Here is a 19,967-nt window from a genome sequence, read left to right as displayed (position 1 = left end):
CAATTTGTCCAATTTCTCAATTTGAGAATCCTGATTTAAACTCCTTGGAGCAGAGACTTTCTATCTTGTGCAAACCTATTATCAACATTGTAATAATGCATAAAAAATAAAATAAAAAGGAGTGCACACATGCAGGAGAAAGATTATTGATCTATTTTCAAGCAATAGAAATTGGGATTTGTTCTGCATTTCTAACTTGCATGACATTACATCAAAGAAGCAGCAACTACCATGAGAGAAATTCAAAACATTTATGTTGGTGTATGCAAAGATTTCTTTTTAAAAAAACAGGCATTATATTGATATTAGAAGGATTTATCTCTCTGTCCCTTAATCCTTGCCTAAAAAGTTCAGAAATTAGGCCAGCAGCACAACGAGATTGCGGATTTAGGTTACAGCACCATCTTGGCACTGCCCCAGTTATTTTAATAGACTAATTACAACACACTTTCATCACTTATTGTGTGAAGGCTTCTGTGTTTTGAACAGAATACTCATTAAATTTCAGAGACAGAGAGAAAGATTATCCCTTTTTTATTACAGGTTATGGACCAGATCCTGTAAAACCTTTATTCATCTGAGTAGCCCTACTGAAATCAATGGAACTACCTGAGTGAATAAAAATGTGGGCATTGAACCCTATATTTGTGCATTTCCTGTGCATTAAAACAATTCTGCAACAAGCTACATTTTGAATATATCCTTACTAACTTTCTACCCGCTGTGCTATATTACAGTAGTGTCTTGAGACTCTGATCAGGATTAGCGCCCCATTGCGCCAGGTGCTGTATCATGTGGAGGGATGGCAAAGTACTGCAATTCCATGCCTCCACGTAGGAAAGACAATCAGCAGACCAGGGAAAGATAGTATTTAATTTTGAAATAATAGTTTCCTGTCACCGCAGTTAAACAATTACATTTTCCTCAACGTGACAGGGTGGCTTGCCCTTGGGCTGGAAAGCCTGGGGCCAAGCCAATCCTGAGAACAGAATGAGTCCCATCTGAGGAGAATCAGACAATTTCCTATAAAGAATAGAAGATGGCTGCAGCGAGACTACAGCGAATGAGAGAGGCTCCTGCAGGGAAGACTCTGAGACGAGGGGAATTGCTTCAGCTAGGAAGGGCTGGTAGTAGTCCGCTAAGGCAGGAGGATAGACTTTTGTGTTTAGTTTTGAACTTTAAGCTATTAAAAAAACCCAACCCACCCAGACTCCAAGAAGGGCTGTGACTGGAAGAGAGACTCTGTGGATTTTGTTTATCGAGCCCTGAAGAAAGGGAAAACAGAGTCACGGCCCTGCAGAGTCAGCCCTGCTTGCATAGGAGCACGGTGAGGCGGACACTCATCACATTGCACAACTGCTCTTCCTCTACCAACATTAACCTAATTGATTTTTAATCCAGCCCTAGCTTCATTCAGTCATGGAACTGCCGTATGGAGACTGTAAACATGGAACTAGTGAACTGAAGTCAGCCCCATTCTGGATTTACCACCATACTGGGCTATGAAGACAGATGTAGAAGATGGCTCTTAGACTAGCTGCTATTTCAGTGACTGAGAGGAAGTTTAAACAAAGACCAATCATTTTCTTATTTATAGGAAATGGAAGCATTTATAAAGGAGCTGGACAGGAGAATCAGGAATTGCCATTAGTAGTTAGAAGCAACAGACACGTAAACAAAGCCTAATAATTACATATTGACTCATACACAGTGCAAATTCAGCACACTTCAGATGTGTCCTGACATTTTTCCCCCTCTGCCTAAATCCTGAAAGGTCACAGGAACATACTGGATGCAGGTCAAGTTTACATTTCGAGCTAGCACCTGGCCTCAGACAGAGAACAAAAAGAAAGAAATGTATGTTTCCAAAATATAATCAAGACTTATATCAGAGAGAAATGTGCTATCATCAGTTATTTGTTGCCACTAGATCCTCAGATATGGAACAAAATACATAATTCAATGTTATAAATGCTCCAAGAAGCAAGGGATGGTAACAAAGCAACATGTGCATCATTTTTAGCCTTCAGGCAGAACATCATTTCCATTATAACCTTCCATAAAATGACACATATCTCTTCTTCTTATAAAACAGGCAATTATGTTTTTGACAATAGCGGCTGAGTGACTAGGTCATTATAGTAACTACTGGTGTTTGAAAATGGGTATGATATATTCTGTTCTTGGAGGCAACAAGGCATAGTCAGCCCTCGACCAGACTCTGCAAACAATACAGGCTGCTAGACTGTCCTCTTCCATAAGCCTGCAGGAAAAGGGTCACAGTGGGGAAGGGGAGAATTCCAAAGTTCCCCTCTCAAATGTCTCACCCAAATTGTTCTATTAGGGGAGCAGGGTTTGCTCACTCCATGACCAACAGGAGTTTTTGGCCCCAGAACATGAAGATATGAGGGGGTTGGCAAGGAATCAGGGCTACATGCCCTGGCACTAGGGAAGTTCCCTTCCCCCACTGTTTGCAATATTTCAAGATGTTGAGAACCTCCTTTGAGATGCCAGCACCTCCAATTCACACTAAAGTCACTGGCATCTGAGAAGCTGAGGGGGGTCTGCCCACATAGTTCTTTCTGCAGGATTGGGTCCTTAAAATGTAAGCTTTCTGGGGCAGGAACTATTTTTTTGTAACTTGTTTGTACAGTGCTTAGTTCAGTGGGGTCCTGATCCTTAATTGGTGTCATCAGACCAGCAAAATACAAATAACAACAAGAACAAGACTAAGGCCGTGTCTACACTTACCAGTAGATTGGCACTGCTGCGCTTTAGCATGTCTGGTGAAGAAACGCTAAGTTGATGGGAGAGCACTCTCCCATTGACTTGTGTACTCCACGTCCCCGAGAAGCATAAGGGAATTCGGCGGGAGAGCATCTCCCGTTGACACAGTGCAGTGTAGACACTGAGGTAAGTGGATCTAACTACGTCGACTTCAGTTACATTATTCACATAGCTGAAGTTGTGTAACTTAGATCAATTTACCGCAGTAGTGTAGACCAGGCCATAATATCAAACTACAGTGGTCACCATAAACACCTTTATAATTTGTCCTTTTGCCTAATTAACTTCACTGTGATAGTCCCCATACTTATAGTAGAGGATATACTGGTATAGTGCAAGCATGGTTGTATATAGTAGCATGGTAACAGGATAGGGCATGCCGTATGTCACAGACACAGGGTGAGCTGTGCTGTAGAACCCATTATTCCCTCTTGAGGGCACCCCTCTGGGGACTGGTTTTGCTATCCTCACCCCTCACCACTCACTCTGAGTGGAATCACGCAGTCCTACCACTCTTAGACCAGGTCTCAGGGCAGCAGCCCACCAGTTTACCAGCTGTGTTAACAAGGCAGGCCCAACTGTGATTGGCACCTTTTCCTCTGGGAGCCTCTGACCAGCAGCTGATTAAAGCAACTCCAAAACAGCTTCTTCAAAACAAATGATTATTTAGTCACCCAAAGGAAGAAGAGGGAAAGGATAAAACAACAAAAGGCATATATGTCTGGGTCTTACCCAGCCTTTATTCTTTCTTTGCAAGTTCTAGGTAAGTTCCATCCAGCCCATATCCCCTACTCCTGGCTTGGGAGAGACGAACAGCCCTGCAGCATTCTCCGTGTCTCTGTCAAAGATCCATCTTAACCTGCGGCTACCTGCTTCCTCTCTAGGCCAGGCTCTTTAACTGTTTAGTAACCCCTTTGATCCTAGGCTCCAGAGCTGGGAAGAATAAACCTGGATAGGCTGGTTGGATCCAGGCAATTAATTTCCCAATTAATAGCTCCCGCATTGTTTCCCTAAGGACCCTTGGTATTCACTCTGGCGATAACTTATATTTGTCACTGTTTCATTTCCTGCTTGTTTCCCCCTGTCAGCCTCCTTTGATTTAGCGCCATGAAGACAGGTAGACTAGTATCAAGCAGGTACACTGAGCTGCATAAGTTATCCATAAAAAAATAAAAAAATTAAAGCTATCTCCCTTATTCTCCACACCATAATAACATTAATAATACACAGATACCAATTCTCCAGGTTGTAATGGTGGCCACTGTACCGAAGGATTCTCCAGAACGCTTGTTGCAAATCTCCAATTATTACTCTAAAAAGGTGGTTGGCACTTTTCATAATCCTGTTAGAGTGAAATTGACAGAGTTGGAAATTGAAGGCACATGATAGGTACACGGCAATGCAAGGTCCCCACCAAGGTGCCTTAGGACGAAGCTGGAGGAACCCTCTTTAGGGATGAAAGGTTAGTTTTCTCTGCTCCTTCAGTTCTTGGCTTCTCTGCTCAGATTTCCAAAAAAGGCCTGCTTCTTATTTTCCTTTCTTTTCTTAAATAGACATGTGTCCACAGAGAACTGGTCTAAGATTATCAGATCACATCTGTCACTGAACAGCTGGCAGATGATAATGATTTTGGTCTCTACTCATCTGTGCTGGATTCAAAGTGATGACCTAGACGTGAAAGGCTCCATATTGCACTGCCAGTCCCCTAAGTCATGCAGTGCCTAGTGTTCATGGAAAGTTTCTAGTGCTAATACACTATACAGGCAAGTGCTTGCACTCAGAAAAATGTTCTGCAGCAAAATTAGTAACCCATCTTTACTTTAAACAACAGCTAACATATTAAATTCATCTGGGAAAGCACAAAAAATTACAAAGCATTTGATCACTGAATGTGGTGTCAATTGTCTCACACTTGTTATCAGTTCTCTAACCTTCACATGAAGGTCACAACAAATATTTTCCTCTATACCGTAACCAGGAAGTGTTTGTACTGTATGTACTGAAGTAGAATATTGATGCATAGAGGACTCCGATTAGATATAATTTACACAGATGTTTTTGGAAGGGCTGGATAGATATTGGGTATATTATACTGGTGATATATATTATTTTCATTAAAATGTTAAAAGATCACAGTATTGTGCTCTCAGTATACTAAGCTATGAAATTTAATATGTAGCAGCAACAGACTTGCTGGTGTCTTCTGTCCGTATACGTTACAGTACCCAATGACGTAAATGAGCAAAGACATAGAAACCAACCCTCGCTCCCTCAGAATTGTGTGCAGATCCCAACCCTGAATACACTTATTCATATACCTAAATGTAAGCACATACCTAGCCATTGACTTCAGTGGAGCTATGCACATAAACAGGTGCCTAGCTACCTGCAGAATTGGAGCCTTAGAATGGGATCCATGCTCGCATGTTTGATTGCAGGGTTGTTGTACTGTTCAGAATTGGAACAAGATTTTGGAAATGGATTTTAGGACTGAAGAAAGCTTTTCCAAATAGTATTCAATAGACTTTTTCCAAATATTTTGAGTGATACAGTACTACTACTTACAAACTCCACATAAATATTGGCTCTCTATATCAAAAATGCATGACTCAATGGGTAAAGCATGTCTCACATCATAATTAGTCCCCATTTTTATAGCTTCAGCACTTGCGGTGGCCTGGCTGTTTTGAAAATGCAGTTGCTAAGAGCTTCAAAGTTGTTATGATATCAGATCAGAAGTGAATAGCTCTAGTAAATGAATGAAAACCTTCCACTGACCCGTGAAATTAAAATATCAGACTTGTAACCCAAGTAACTCTGCTGTGCACAAATTGATGGCAATTACTCTCACCATAATTATCTTGAAGTTAAAAATCTCTCATTATGCAGAGCCGTTAAGAAACCAGCCCTGCTGTTGTTTTACATGCAAAACTTCCGTCTTCACTACTAGGGATTATTCATGTGGAAGAGCTGCAGGATTAAGTCGTAAATTAACTTTAGGATTAAAAAAGTAAAACTAAATAAAAAAATCCAGGAGCCCAGTGTCTTAAATTCTTTTTTCTTCTCAACATTTTTCATAGCTCCAAGTACACTGATCAAGCTGAAAGTCATCAGCGCTTTGAAATTTGATTCTCCACATCACAGTCATGTAAAATGTATCATCCAAGGCTAAATGCTAAATAAGAAAGCAGGAATTAAATGCCTCCTGCCTGGAGCTCCCATTGCCTTCAATGGGAGATTCATTCATGGACAGCCTACAGGATTAGGCCCACAGCCAACTATGGAGGAGAGATGATCTCTCATACATACACACATCAGCCACCTCAGGCTATTTAAATAGATGCTTTTTGTGTTTGTTTAGAAACAAACAAATCATTACTCCCAAATTCAAGCCATGAGCCAGCAGTTCATATTCACCTGGTGGTAATTGTAATAGATCTGATTATTATGCTCTGCATTTATAAAGGGCCCCTTGCTGTGGCAACTAGAGCACTTCTCCACAGGAGTTAAAAGCAAGCCCGCATGGGTAGACGCAGACGTCAAGTTACTGCAATGTTTGCCAGGAAGAAAAAAAACGAAAAACTAAACAAAATCTCAAATCAGTCTATTTTGCCCCACAGCTCTTGAAACCAGCCAGCTAGTTCATTTTATTTACCCTCTGCATTTTATTAGAGGTGGATGTGAACTTGAGAACCACTGTGTGGAGACGTGAGGGACCATCTTTTTGTTCTGTGTTTGCACAGCACCGAATGCAATGGGCCTTTGTCCATGACCGGGGCTCCTAATTTGAGCTCAGAACTTGCAAGATGAGGATAAGTGGACTGTTACTGCCCAACGTGAACTATTGATCCTGTGTCAACCGGGGGGGACATGGTATTTACTACTGTAAATCAGCTAAGTACATATAACCCAAGTGCAAAGACATGCCAAAGGGTATATTATTAACTGGAGTTAAGGTTTATGGCCGAAAATTATTGCGCTGCAAGTTAACAGCACAACTGGGTTTTCACCATAGAGCTACGTACACAGACACAGCTCTAGGTTACCACACAATGTGCTGTGTGACCATTAGCATGGTGTGGAGGCCAGTGAAGTCCCCTGGCTCTCAGGCTGCAGACTGTCTTGGATTCCATTAAAATGGGCCTGGTTTGCCAGTCATTACATTGCTGGGATACACAAGCTGAAGGTTGCCATAGGGAAGCTCTCAGCCCCACAGTACATTTTTAAGGGCTATCTGAAGAAAAAAAAGGACTGAGTTTTGAACTGTAGAAATGCAAGGGGTTGTTTCCTCTTGAGGGGGAGAACTTCTGCTTCCAAAAGTCAACGCTGTGCTTACAAGCCAAGTTTTCCAAACAAGTACTGATCAGGACACAGCATTGCCCAGACACAGCAGGAACTATTTCCAAAAGACTGGCTTGCTCGCCCTTGCTGAGGCCTTACAAACTCATTGCAGAGAATGCTCCTAAATGCCTCCAGCTGCTGCTCCACCTTCCATTCCCAGCTCCGCATGACCCCTGCAGCCAGAGTAACCCACAGCCACCGGACACGCTCTGGGCGCCCTCTCCAGCCACCCCAGCTCTGCGCGCCCCCTGCAGACAGAGTCACCCACAGCCACTGGACGCGCTCTGGGCGCCTTCTCCAGCCACCCCAGCTCCGCGCGCCCTCTCCAGCCACCCCAGCTCTGCATGCCCCCTGCAGCCAGAGTCACCCACAGCCACCGGACACGCTCTGTACGCCCTCTCCAGCCACCCCAGCTCCGCGCGCCCCCTGCAGCCAGAGTCACCCACAGCCACCGGACGCGCTCTGGGCGCCCTGTCCAGCCACCCCAGCTCCGCGCTCCCCCTGCAGCCAGAGTCACCCACAGCCACTGGATGTGCTCTGGGCGCTTTCTCCAGCCACCCCAGCTCCGCGCGCCCCCTGCAGCCAGAGTCACCCACAGCCACCGGACGCGCTCTGGGCGCCCTCTCCAGCCACCCCAGCTCCGCGCGCCCCCTGCAGACAGTCACCCACAGCCACCGGACGCGCTCTGGGCGCCCTCTCCAGCCACCCCAGCTCCGCGCGCCCCCTGCAGACAGTCACCCACAGCCACCGGACGCGCTCTGGGCGCTTTCTCCAGCCAATCTCCTGCCAGCCGGAGCTGCCGCCCCCTACGAGACGCGCTGCGAGCCTAGCCAGAGCGCCTGCCCCCTCCCACGCCGTCCCCAGCAGTTGCCCGTTTGGAGGCGAAGGGCGCTCGCTGACCTGGCATGATGGCGGTAGCTTGGGGATCCCGACCGGGGGCAGTGTGTGGAGACTTCCTTGTTTTGCAGCCGCAGCAGCCAGTCCCTCCCCTCCGTACGCTCACGGGCCCGTCCTCCTCCGACTGGCAGGCGGCGGCTGCAGGGAGCCCCAGCTGCTGGGGCTCTGGTTACAGCCTAATGCCTCCCTCCACCAGTCTCTCCAACATCATCCACCCGCCCAGCTGCACGTCAAAAGAAGCCGCCGCCCGCCCAGCTCTCAGCAGCGAAGGTGGCCCAAGGCTTCCTTCTCCTCGCTCCCTCCCCGGGACGGGCAGATGTCGTCTGCAGGCTGCATGTCGGGTGGTGATGGGACCTGTTAACTCCTGGAACAAGGCACCGACTCGGATGACCCAGAAAGAATCACGCCTGGAGAATAAATGAGCTCTGGGGTTCTGAGCCTTGGCTCCTAGCTACAGGGGCTCAGCAGCAGCCCCAGCCTTGGCACGGAACTGGCCTCCTTTAGACATTCCTTTTCTTGGTCCTTAACCCCGTCTGTAGTATGGGAAAGCAACAGGAGGAGCAAGGCAAGTGGATGGTTATTTCAGTACAAAGCAAGCACCTTCCAAAGACAGCAAGGGAAGCCAGCTCTTCAGTGCCCAAGAAGGGGGGAGTGTGTGCGAAAAGGGGCCACTGGGGGTACACAGAGGTCCCATATGCAAGAGAGCAGTGCCCTCAGTTGGTGGGCAGGGAAGCAGTCTTTCATGCACACTAGGCATTTACTAGAAATGGGCTCAAGCCATAACATTCCATCCAGATTTCCAAGGTGTCCCGATGGGTGGATTTTCTATTTAGTTTGTGCACGTAACACTAGCACGTAATAGCCGTGGGGGCTCAGAGCTGCCCTGCGGTGGGAGGGTGTGTGGAGTGGGACCAGTCACACCAAATAGCACTTACTTGAGTAGTCCTGCTGAAGTCAATGGGACTACGGGCTTGATTAAATGCTACCAGTCTAAATAGAGATTACAGAGTAAGGTCCCAGATCAGATGACCAGCAAAGTGCATGGAGCACCTTGTGCCGTGCATCCCTTTGCCCTAGCAAGATCCCTGTGACAAAGAAACGGCTCCCTATTTCTCACCAGTCAGGACAGGATTTGGTGATGTTCTAGTGTGACCCAGGGACCTCTTAGGGTACGTCTAAACAGCAATTAAACACCCCGTTAATGGCCACAGGTTAGCTGACTCAGCTCAGGCTTGTTGAGCTCAAGCTGCGGGGCTGTAAAATTGCAGTGCAGATGCTCAGACTCAAGCTGGAGCCTGAGCTCTGAGATCCTGCAACGGGGGAGGCTCCTAGAATCTGGCCTCCAGGCTCCAGCCTGAGCCCAAACGTCTACACTGCAATTTTTAGCCCCATGTGGCCAAGTCAGCTGACTCAGGCCAGCTGTGGCCGTGCCATGGGTCTTTTATTCCAGTGTAGACATACCTGTAGTGCCAGCAGGCATGTCATGTATGGATAACATGAAGGCGTTATGTATCTACACTGAAACTTATGTTCTTAAGGTCTGTGAGTTGGGGTCAGTCACCAGAAGTAGATAAGTTTCTTTCAGGCAGAAGATGTTTATCTATTGGTCAGTCTACATATAAACTGAGTATTGTACACTTCTCAATGAATGCCCATTTACAATCTGAGCAAAATGATAAACAAGTGATAGCAAACTCTCCAGGGGAGATTCTAGACAGGAAAACACAAGCAGCAGCGGTTATCCTGTTTGCAAGTGAAAACAATGGATTTGTGGACTATTACTGTAGGGACAGAGACAAACTCTGCATCTTTCCACAGAGGAGGCAAGAAGACAGAGTGACTCGTAGTATGCTGGAAGGATTTGGGGTGAGCTTTTGTTCTACATGACATGACAATGGCTTGGTAGTTAGGATTAGGCTCTAGTGTAGCGTTTTTCAAAGTTCAGGTCGCAACCCAGCACTGGGTCACGGCATGGAAGGCACCGGGTCGCTCTGGTCCGCATCGCCGACCAGGCCATTAAAAGTCCCGTCGGCAGTCCTGCCCAGCTAAGGCAGGCTAGCACCTACCTATTCCGACACCACTCTGCGCCCTGGAAGCAGGCAGCAGTGGGTCCAGCTTCTAGGCAGGGAGGCCATGGGGCTCCACATGCTGTCCCCACCCCGAGCACCGGCTCTGCACTCCCATTGTCCGGTTCCCGGCCAATGGGAGCTGTGGGGGTGGTGCCTGTGGGCGAGAGCCATGCAGAGCCGCTTGCACACCTCCACCTAGGAGATGGACCTGCTGCTGGTTGCTTCAGATGCAGCGCAGTCCGACGTGCCAGGACAGGAAGCCTGCCTCTGCATCCCGGCTGCGCCACTGACCGGGAGCCACTGGAGGTAAGCCCACGCCCCAATACCCTGCCCCAGCCCTGAGCCCCCCTCTCAAACCTGAGCCCCTTCCTGCACCCCAAAGCCCTCATCCCCAGCCCCACCCCAGAGCCGGGACCCCCTCACGCACCCCCAACCCTCTGCTCCAGCCCTGAGCCCCTCCAACTCAGAGCCCCTCCTGCACCCCAAACCCGTCATCCACAGCCCCACCCCAGAGCCTTCACCCCCAGCCCAGAGCCTTGAACCCCCTCCTACATCCCAACCCCCTGTCCAGAGCCCCCTCCCACACCCCAACCCCCTCATCCGCAGCTCCGTTGGGTCGCGGGCATCAACAATTTTCTTCAACTGTGTCCCCAGGAAAAAAAGTTTGAAAACTACTGCTCTAGTGTGCATGTTCTGATTTTCTTATGTAACCCTTTGTTTCCAATATTTCTGCTTGCTATTAATTGACTCTGTGCTTCGTTAAATAAACGTTTGCTTGCTTTCTCTAGAAACACATCTAAATGGTGCATGTGAAGCAGAGCTGTGTTCTATGGTGTAATCAGTAAGGGGTGATGTATTGTTCCTCTGGGAATTCTGGGAGCATCCCATGAATCAGGGGCTGGGCACACCAGGGAGACGCTCGGGGGATTGGAGTGTGTCTGTTGTTAACCTGTAAAGAGACAGCGGGGCCTGCAGAGGCCTGGAAGGGCTTGGGTTGCCAGACACTGGTGGGCAATGAAAATGATTAGGGGTATGGAACAGCTTCCATACGAAGAGGGATTAAAATGACTGGGATTGTTCACCTTAGAAAGGATGATTAAGAGACGATAGAGATTTATAGCATCATGAATGGCATGCAGAGAGTGAATAGGAAATGTAATGTACCATTTCACATAATGTAAGAATTAGGGAGTCATCCGATGAAATTAATAGGAGGCAGGTTTAAAACAAACATAAGGAAATACTTCTTCTCACAACACACAGTCAACCTGTTGAATTCACTGCCCTGGGATGTTGTGAGGGTCAAAAGTATAAATAGGTTCAAAAAAGAACCTCATGCTCCTGTCATAAACCTCTGACTGCCAGAAGCTGGGACTGGATGACAAGGGATGGATCACTTGAAATTGCCCTGTTCTGTTCATTCCCTCGGAAGCATCTGGCATCAGCCACTGTCAGAGACAGGATACTGGACTAGATAGACCGTTGGTCTGGCCTAATATGGCCATTTTTATATTCTTATGAGTCAGAGACCTCAGTGGTGGCAGCAGGAGTTCTAGTTAATTTTTGTCAGGTCTGACCTCTGGGAGGTAGAGGAAGAGTTTATTAAACAGACCAAGGTAAATGGTGGAGTGTGCCAGGGATGGAGAGACATTGGAGCACATATTTCTCTAGTCAGGAGAGATGTGCTTAAGGAGGCTGATATAATCCCAGGGGAAGAGGTAAAACTCCTACCCTTGAGGCAGTTTAAAACCATAATGCTTTTAGCCCGCATTGAGTTAGAGTGGGAAGGTTTAAGGGGTACTTTGAATGGGGTAGGTTTTAAGAACTTACCAGCTGATATGTTGGTTGGAAATGATATCGTATCACTTCCCAAAGCTGTTAGCACTGTGACTTATAGCCAAAAGAGGTGTGTCTCTGAGTTCCCAGAGGTAAACTCTGAGGCAGGAGAGGCAGCAAGGGGGTGGGAGAAGAAACCTGTGCTCTTATCAGCAGAAAGTAGCAATGTGGCTGTAGGGCAGGGAGAGGTGGAGTCATCCCCTTTACTTGAAGCAGCCCTCAGTGCAAGGAAAAGCCAAAGGGAGTGTGCTGCAGAGCAAAGTGCAGATCGGTCTTTGGAAAGCATAAGGGGGCCCACCCATGGAAACACCCCAGAGAATGAGCTCAAGGGGAGATTCTTTACAGACATAGGAAAGATGTACAGACTTATGTCTGTAAAGAATCTCCCCTTGAGGAAGCCCCAGTGAACAAAAACAGAAGTCAGGGGGATCCCTACAGAGAATTGATTCTAGTAAATCAAAATTTTAAAAATCTAATGTTTTTACAGTTTTTTCTGCTTGTTTACATTTTGCATTTCACTCTGTATCGCCAATGAAACTGTACAAAGGCTTAAAGGTTCCCATTTTTATCTTTGATTCCTATAATAAACACCACACCTGCCAGCAGGGTGGAGGATTAAATGGATTCTGCTGACTCTCTGAGGCAGATGATTTATTCACAGAAAGTCACCTAAACCATTGGTTTTCAACCTCTGGTCTGTGGATCCCTGGGGGTCCGCTGACTATGTCTAAGGCAGGGGTTCTCACAACAAAAATTTTGGTGGCCTCAGAGTGTGGCCACCAACTCTTGATGGTGGCCACTCTGATAATTTTTCCTAAAATACTGAATTAACTTTAGGAAAAACAAATAAATATGTACATATACAGGTCCAAATCAGTCTAATTTATTTATGTAGGGTTTTTTGCAGATCTAATAATAAAAATAATGTACAGCTGTCTGTATTCTTTACTGGATCTAGACAGAATAGAAACACAAATAAGCTGTAGCTCACGAAAGCTTATGCTCAAATAAATTTGTTGGTCTCTAAGGTGCCACAAGTACTCCTTTTCTTTTTGCGAATACAGACTAACACGGCTGCTACTCTGAAACAAATAAGGTGCTTTGCATGTTCTTGTCTTTTGTTGTTGTTTTGTTTTTTTGGTTGCTTTTTTATGACTTGCTAGCTAGTAAGTCTGCTTCTGTGAAAAGCGATATTTGTATGTTTGCTAATACCACTTTTCACATCAGCAGACTTGATAGCTAGAAGGCAGTGAAAAGTGACGTTAACAAACATACAAATACCACTTTTCACAATAGACTTACTCAGCCCTGGAAAGCCGGAGGACAAATTAAGCCCTAGATGGGGAGGTGGGTAAGGAGGCAGTAGAATCCAGGGGCAACGGGGTTGTGAGCCTGGGGTTGGGGCCACAGCCTGAAGCCCTGCAGCTGTAGGATGGAGCCTACTGCCGTGTGGCCGGAGGACAGAGCCCACCACCCCAGAGCTGAAGCCAGAAGCCTGAACCCCACCATCCCTGGGAAGGTGGGGAACTCACACTGGCTGCCTGCTCCTCTGGTGTTTGTGACTCCATTGCTTCCTCCCTCCCCCTGCAGTCACCATCCAGAGGCTGTGGCCACGAGAAAAGCCCCTGGTGGTTGCATGGGGCCACAGTGGCCGCATCTGAGAAACGCTGGTCTAAGGGGTCCATGAAAGGTTGTCATTACCATGGAACAATGGTTTTCAACCTACGGTCTGTGGAACATTGGGGGTCCACAGACTATATCTAAGATTTCCATAGGGGTCCCACACCTCCATTTGAAATTTTTTAGGGGTCCACAAATGAAAAAAGGTTGAAAACTGTTGAGCTAGACCAAATTCAGGATCAAAGTCAACAGATCTGCAAACATGAAGGGCCAGATTTTTGAAAGCACTGAGCACCCGTCAGCTCCCATTGTGACACTGATGGGCAGATTTTCAAAAGAGCTCATATTCAACATTCAATCTTTTTTGTTTTGCATTTCAGTAGCACTTGTCTTTACCCCAAGAGTCTTGAATGACATTATAATGTCTATGCAGTATTAACTCTAGTTTCACTCAGTTTAACACATACAGATTTCTTGATCTACAGGTATAAAGGTTAACATATTCTGCTAGTATATTACATCAGCAGAAGCAAAAGGGAATTTCTATGGTAGTGAATCTACAATTTTTATCATTTGTGTGCTTGGAAAGAGGATACCAATACTGCTGTTTCACTTTAAGAAATACTGAGATTTATTTTGTTGTTAGCCACAACCAAGGCCATCCTGCACTGGCCATCCTGCAGATTTGCTTATGAATTTTTAAGTTTTGAAACACAAAACAAAGATCCATTTCCTCAGTGTGTGCATATGGCAGATACAAAACATTCATTGTCTTCACAAGCGATGGGGAGAACTGGTGTTGGTTTTAGCTAGGAGGAGAATAAGCTAGAAATAGCGAGAATAAGCTGTTATAAAAGACTTGGCATTAGCTGTCATGGCCTTGTTCCTGTAGTCTATGAAATCAATGACAGTTTTGGTCTCAGTGAGGATGGCAAGATTCAGTCTTCTAGTATTTATTATGGATACCTATGTGCTGATAGCTTTCTTGAGTCCTCCCCTCGCAACTCAATCACCTAATCCCCACCCCCTGCTGTACCATTTGTGATGTCACAATACATCATTTTACTCTGATGTCACAATCTCAGTATTCGAAGAGGAAAGGAAGTACAGATATTGAATTAGCTAATATATATGTTACCCCCCTACTGGATGGAACCCCAGCCCTCCCCAAATGCATGTTAGAAAATAGCCTTAATATGACAATAGTTACAGGTTTTTCTTCTTTACTTCCAATAGTTGTGGCCTGGGCTTTAGGAGCAAGGAGATCTGAATTCCACCCATGCTTACAAACCGGAAGTCCTGTCGGCTGTGGAGCCATTCATTACATCATACTATGCTGTATTTCTGATATCCCTGTTCTACCTGTCTGTGAATTTTGGGGGGTACTAGCCAGCATTGCATGATGTTTCAAAGCAGCGCTGACCATGGCCATGAAAGTAAATTTAATGACCTGCTGCTTCATCAGAGAGAATGGGCAAGCCTTTGGACGCAGAACTTTGAATAGAGCAGGCAGCTTGACACGTAAAAGGTTCACTTACAAAGTAATTCATTATTTAGGTAGGATTTTCTCTCTGCACCAGACACAGTTCTGATGCCCCTTTTCAATTCTCATTATTGTACCAAAAGGTAAAATATTTAAATTGACACATAATACAGTTCAATAGACAATTTAACTTGCTTGCAGTTTGCACTGGGAATATACATTTAGGAATTAATTGCCAATGTTGAAGCAATTCATTAATTGTACAATTTGTAACAATGATTTACTTATCCACTTATAATTTAAGTGTCCCGCAAACAATTTTTGCGTTTTTCTAATTGGCACATGTAGTTTCTGTTTCCATGAACAATTTATCTTAATTGGACAATTAGAAAAGTGGATTCATTTATTTAGGCTTAACTAGGAAAGGGAAACCAAAGGTGACAGCTAGATTTTCAAACCTAAGAAAAAAGAATCAACTTCCCTCAGCTGAAGAAAGAGCTTCAACTGAAGCTTCTAATTAAATATGGATATATTAGCTTTATGAGGCAGAAAGCATGAAGAGATCCGTGTCATTTAAAACCTCCCTGTAGCACAGAATTCCCTGAGCATTCAGTTACTCAGCCAGGTGCAGACAGGAGGCTGACACCCTTGCAGACAAGCTTTGTCAGAGTAAGAAAGCTGAGCCTCAAGTCTGCATGCTGTGATCAGTAAAGAACTAGATACATTATTTATTACTGTGGATTTCTAATAACTGCACCATCTAGGTAAAGGAAATTATTTAATTAAATTAAAGCATTTTGGAAGAGGTATACTTCTAAGACGTTACACCAAGTTTAAGGAAGACATTTTCTAATTATGACTTGCATCAAAAAGATAAAAGGAAATAGTTATACTGAAGAGGAACACAGATCTTCCAACCATCAGAAAGGGATTAAAAACCATGGCAAGGAGTCAGCCACTGTGTTCTACCCCTGACACTTCAGTCCAGCACCTTGTCAATGCATGACCATTCTGTGCAGCCTGAAGATCTGAGGAACACCCTCTGAGTTACATAAGAGATATTCGCAAAAAGAAAAGGAGTACTTGTGGCACCTTAGAGACTAACCAATTTATTTGAGCATAAGCTTTCGTGAGCTACAGCTCACTTCATTGGATGCATGTAGCTCACAAAAGCTTATGCTCAAATAAATTGGTTAGTCTGTAAGGTGCCACAAGTACTCCTTTTCTTTTTGCGAATACAGACTAACACGGCTGTTACTCTGAAATAAGAGATATTGTCCCCCTAGCATCTTGCCGTGCTCTGAGCTCTGTTTGTCAAACACTCTACTGTCTTTCCAGATAATGATTTAATAACATCCAGCTCCAGAATGTACTGGCTTGCTTACATCCCATGCCTCCAAGAGATTCTGTAAGAAGACAGCCTACAATAGGTGTAAAGGGACTTTTAGCATGGATTAACACTATTTTCAAGGCAGAAATCCTGCAGTATCTGAAAGGTGAAAGGCAAATGGATCACTGGTCTCCAGATGATTGTGTGATAAGATAAAAATAGACACAGTAAAACATGCACTCACGTACTCTTAGAGATTCTGACCTGACAGCTGTCTTGGGACCTGACATTTATGCATGCCCATTAAGAGAGACCTGAAGAGGAATCACTGTGGTATTTTTCCTTTGGTCTTCTAGCCATGTTTATGTCCCTGCCCCCATCCTCTCCCTGGAGAAATTAAAGGCTGATTGGCTGTATTTTGTATGGCCATCCCAGCTGATTCGTTTAAGGACACCTCACCCTCTATGTACGTACATGGTTATATGGCCATCAGGAACTGACTGCAAACTCTACCACCAGCAGGCCTCCCTTTTGCTATTGGGAATTTAAAACTCTTTGGCGTGATCCAAAGCCTATTGGAGTAAGTGGACAGAATCCCATTGAACACAATGGCTTTGGATCAGGCCCATTGCTGTGCCCAGTGTTTATGATATTTGCACTCCAAGGTGCAGTTTTAACACTCAGTGATCCACAGCAGAATGCAGCATTGACTTGTTCAAGAGCACTTCACACCCACTGGAGTCTAAACAGCTCAGTTATGAAGGAGTCTGATAGCTCAGAGCGGCAGTGTTTGTACATGGCACCAACATTCCTCACTGTTTGGGATGTTTAGATCTGAGGATACAGTTGAGACCCATCTTCACTTTTTAACTTCTGGATCATTTAACCAAAGATACTGGGGGAGATTCTGTGCTGCACGGAAGAGCCCCTATATGGGAGGACAGGATTTCTAGAGCCTGCAGAGGGGGTATGCATCTCCAGTGTGCTACAGAGCCCAGGTCCCACTATGCTGCCATACAGAGGCTGGGTGGGGCTAGTGGTTTTGTCACTCTGTGAATCCACCAGTTTCCCCCCTTTATGGTGTGGCATGCGGGCACCATAAAGTCTGTTCCCAGGCTGAGAATGGAGAACTAGCTGCAGAATGGCTCTGCTGCCACTCCGTGGTCTTGTGGAGGAAGAATTACTTCCCATCACCCCCACCCAGCTCCTAGAGCAGGGGTAGTCAATTATTTTTTGTCAAGGTTCACATTTCTTGGTTAAAGGTATAGTCACGGCCCAGACTCCAGAGAAAAAAATAATAATAATAAATAATAAAAACAACAATAATGATAATAAGTAAATGAAAAGATTCTGGGGTCCGTTCAAAAGCGTCTGGCAGTCTGGATTTGGGCCCCCATCCATCTACTGACTACCCATGTCCTAGAGAGATCCCCAGTGCACAGCCCAACTGCTTATGTTGTGTGCTGGAGGCAAGATTTGAGGAAAGGGAGATAGATTGGGCCCTGAATCAAGAGCTGTCTTCAGGATCATTTTAATTCCCTGATTCTTGTTTCCAGTGCTCTAGCTCCCAGCTTGTTTTTACCTCTCAGCTTAGAAATTAATATCCTTCCGGCATGACAGACCCTTCAGAAAGACAGAGGAGTTCCAATCCAATGTAGATGTCCTTTCAGCATATGAATGGATATGACTTTTGTAAGTCTAATCACAATTATGGTAAAGAGAACTCTTCTGGGGACCCAATCTGGATTGGCCAGTCAGAATGAGTCATACAGTGGACACAAAACCACTCAGTACGGACAATCAAACATATGCATCGTGTTAACACAATGAAAAGTATGCCCAGGTGCTACAGACAACCAAACATATCCATAGGCGTAACATAGGGGGCAGGAGCATCGCAATGGAAAACCCATCCAGAGCCAGATCCATGATAGTCTAAGAGCCTAACTGGATACGGTATGTGCATTTTCAGTATTAATATAAGTATCCCGCTGTAAGCTTAATACCACTTCAAAACCATTACAGCTTAGGAGTAGAATAATGCTCATTTCAAAACTGCTACATCTAAGAGCTGCAATTTCCAGCTCCCCTGCTCCCTGCCGATGACAGCCATGCTATGTCAGTGGAGGCCAATTATTTTCCTAAGCAGAGATTCATCTTTGATTTTTATCTCCTAATTCAGCAAACAGTATAAATGACCTGCCAACCAATGTGTTTTATTTTCCACAGTTAACAGTTTAAAGGACAAGCATTCCTACTTCCTGATTAGCTAATCTCAAAGGAGACAACTGATTTTTCTGCTCTGCTAAGCAGAAATACTTGTTTTATTTAATTTAATTATTTTATTTCTTAAATGTTGCCATTGTCACCTCGAATCAGAATGAGAAAATACATCATACTATCAGTTATGCATTATATCACAGTAAGATTTCTTGTTTTCCCAGCCGGATAGGGCAGTGCAGGAAGTGTCTAAAATGAAATCTCTGTCTGTGTTCAGAAAATAAAATGAGCACTGACAACCATCAGCTGACCGTGATTTTTCAATGATCAGATTACATACTAAACTCCCAGCAACAAGTGCTAGTTGACGATTTGCAAACCAGAATCCAAAAAGGAAAAATCTCAGCATTCATCAAACTACCAGCCACTCCTCTGCCCAATCCCTCACCCCTCCTCTCTCTGTTCTTCATGATCTGTTGTTTTGCTTCTTCTGACTTTGAAAGTCAAACCATTCATTCTGCTGAAAACATTCCATACAAAAATGTGATCACTTACACGTCCAGTAGGGCATCGTCCATGGGTTTCACGGCTTTCCTGTTATGTCTGAAATATGTAAAACTGGGAAAAAGTTGTCTCCCTGCTTGGATGAACAGCGAGGTCACTGACTAGTAAATAAAGTGAAAGTAAAGTCACTGAGAGCCATGTAAGGCTTTTTGTGACCAGCAGAGGCCTCCCTTGTGTGCTTAGAAGAGAAGAAAATGCCAGTAAGGCAAACTACTGCAAGGGAGAAATGTTCAAATGTGGGCCAGATCCCACTCTCATTAATGCCAATGGGAGCTTTGGCTCTGATTTTAATGGGTGGACGAGGGGGCTCGGAACTGAAGAAATCCAGGTTTTACAGAAAATCGCAGGATTCTTGACCGTTATGACTAGGTAGGATGGATTTGTATGTGGAATAGATTAAGGGCTCATCATCATTAGCCTTTATGGTTTATTTATTAGCTGGAGGGAGGTCAGCCAAAGTAAACTGCTGAATCTAAACACCTCCGGATTTCAGGGGGAGTTCTGTGCCAGATGCAAACTTTGAGACTTGACCCTTTCTCTGTTACAGGCCAAACTAAATTTCTAGATGTGAACACCTCAAACTTTGCAGACGCTTGAATCTGGACCTGAACACTGAATCACTCAGGCTCACCTCCATGTGTTGTTACACACATCCAAGAATGAAAATACCCTGATTCTGCTCAATGGCAACGTTTTCCTTTGACATTCCATTCCCTACACTAAAACAAAATGATGATCGGACATCAACAATGGAAAACTGGAGCATGTCCTGTTCTGGGTGTACTGGGAAATTCAACATGCGTAAGACTTAGGGGTAAGT

At 45.0% G+C, this 19,967-nt stretch overlaps 1 protein-coding gene across 3 annotated transcripts in view; it reads right to left on the bottom strand.

Moving 5' to 3' along the window:
- Positions 1 to 19,369, bottom strand: part of CARD19 (caspase recruitment domain family member 19) — a 49,323-nt gene extending 29,954 nt beyond the window's left edge. For 2 of the 3 annotated variants that reach the window (XM_074957795.1, XM_074957797.1), the window contains exon 1: positions 19,139 to 19,369. In XM_074957795.1, the coding sequence (XP_074813896.1) occupies positions 19,139 to 19,154 (16 nt within the window). In that variant the 5' untranslated portion in view covers positions 19,155 to 19,369. Of the gene's footprint in view, positions 1 to 8,028; positions 8,233 to 19,138 lie in introns of those variants that run through there. The other variant, XM_074957796.1, reaches the window with a different exon arrangement.
- Between the last annotated feature and the right edge of the window lie 598 nt (positions 19,370 to 19,967).

The sequence above is a fragment of the Natator depressus genome, chromosome 7, assembly GCF_965152275.1.
Source record: "Natator depressus isolate rNatDep1 chromosome 7, rNatDep2.hap1, whole genome shotgun sequence".
In the NCBI taxonomy this organism is placed as follows: Eukaryota; Metazoa; Chordata; order Testudines; family Cheloniidae; genus Natator; species Natator depressus.
This window is presented reverse-complemented; position numbering and strand designations above follow the sequence as displayed.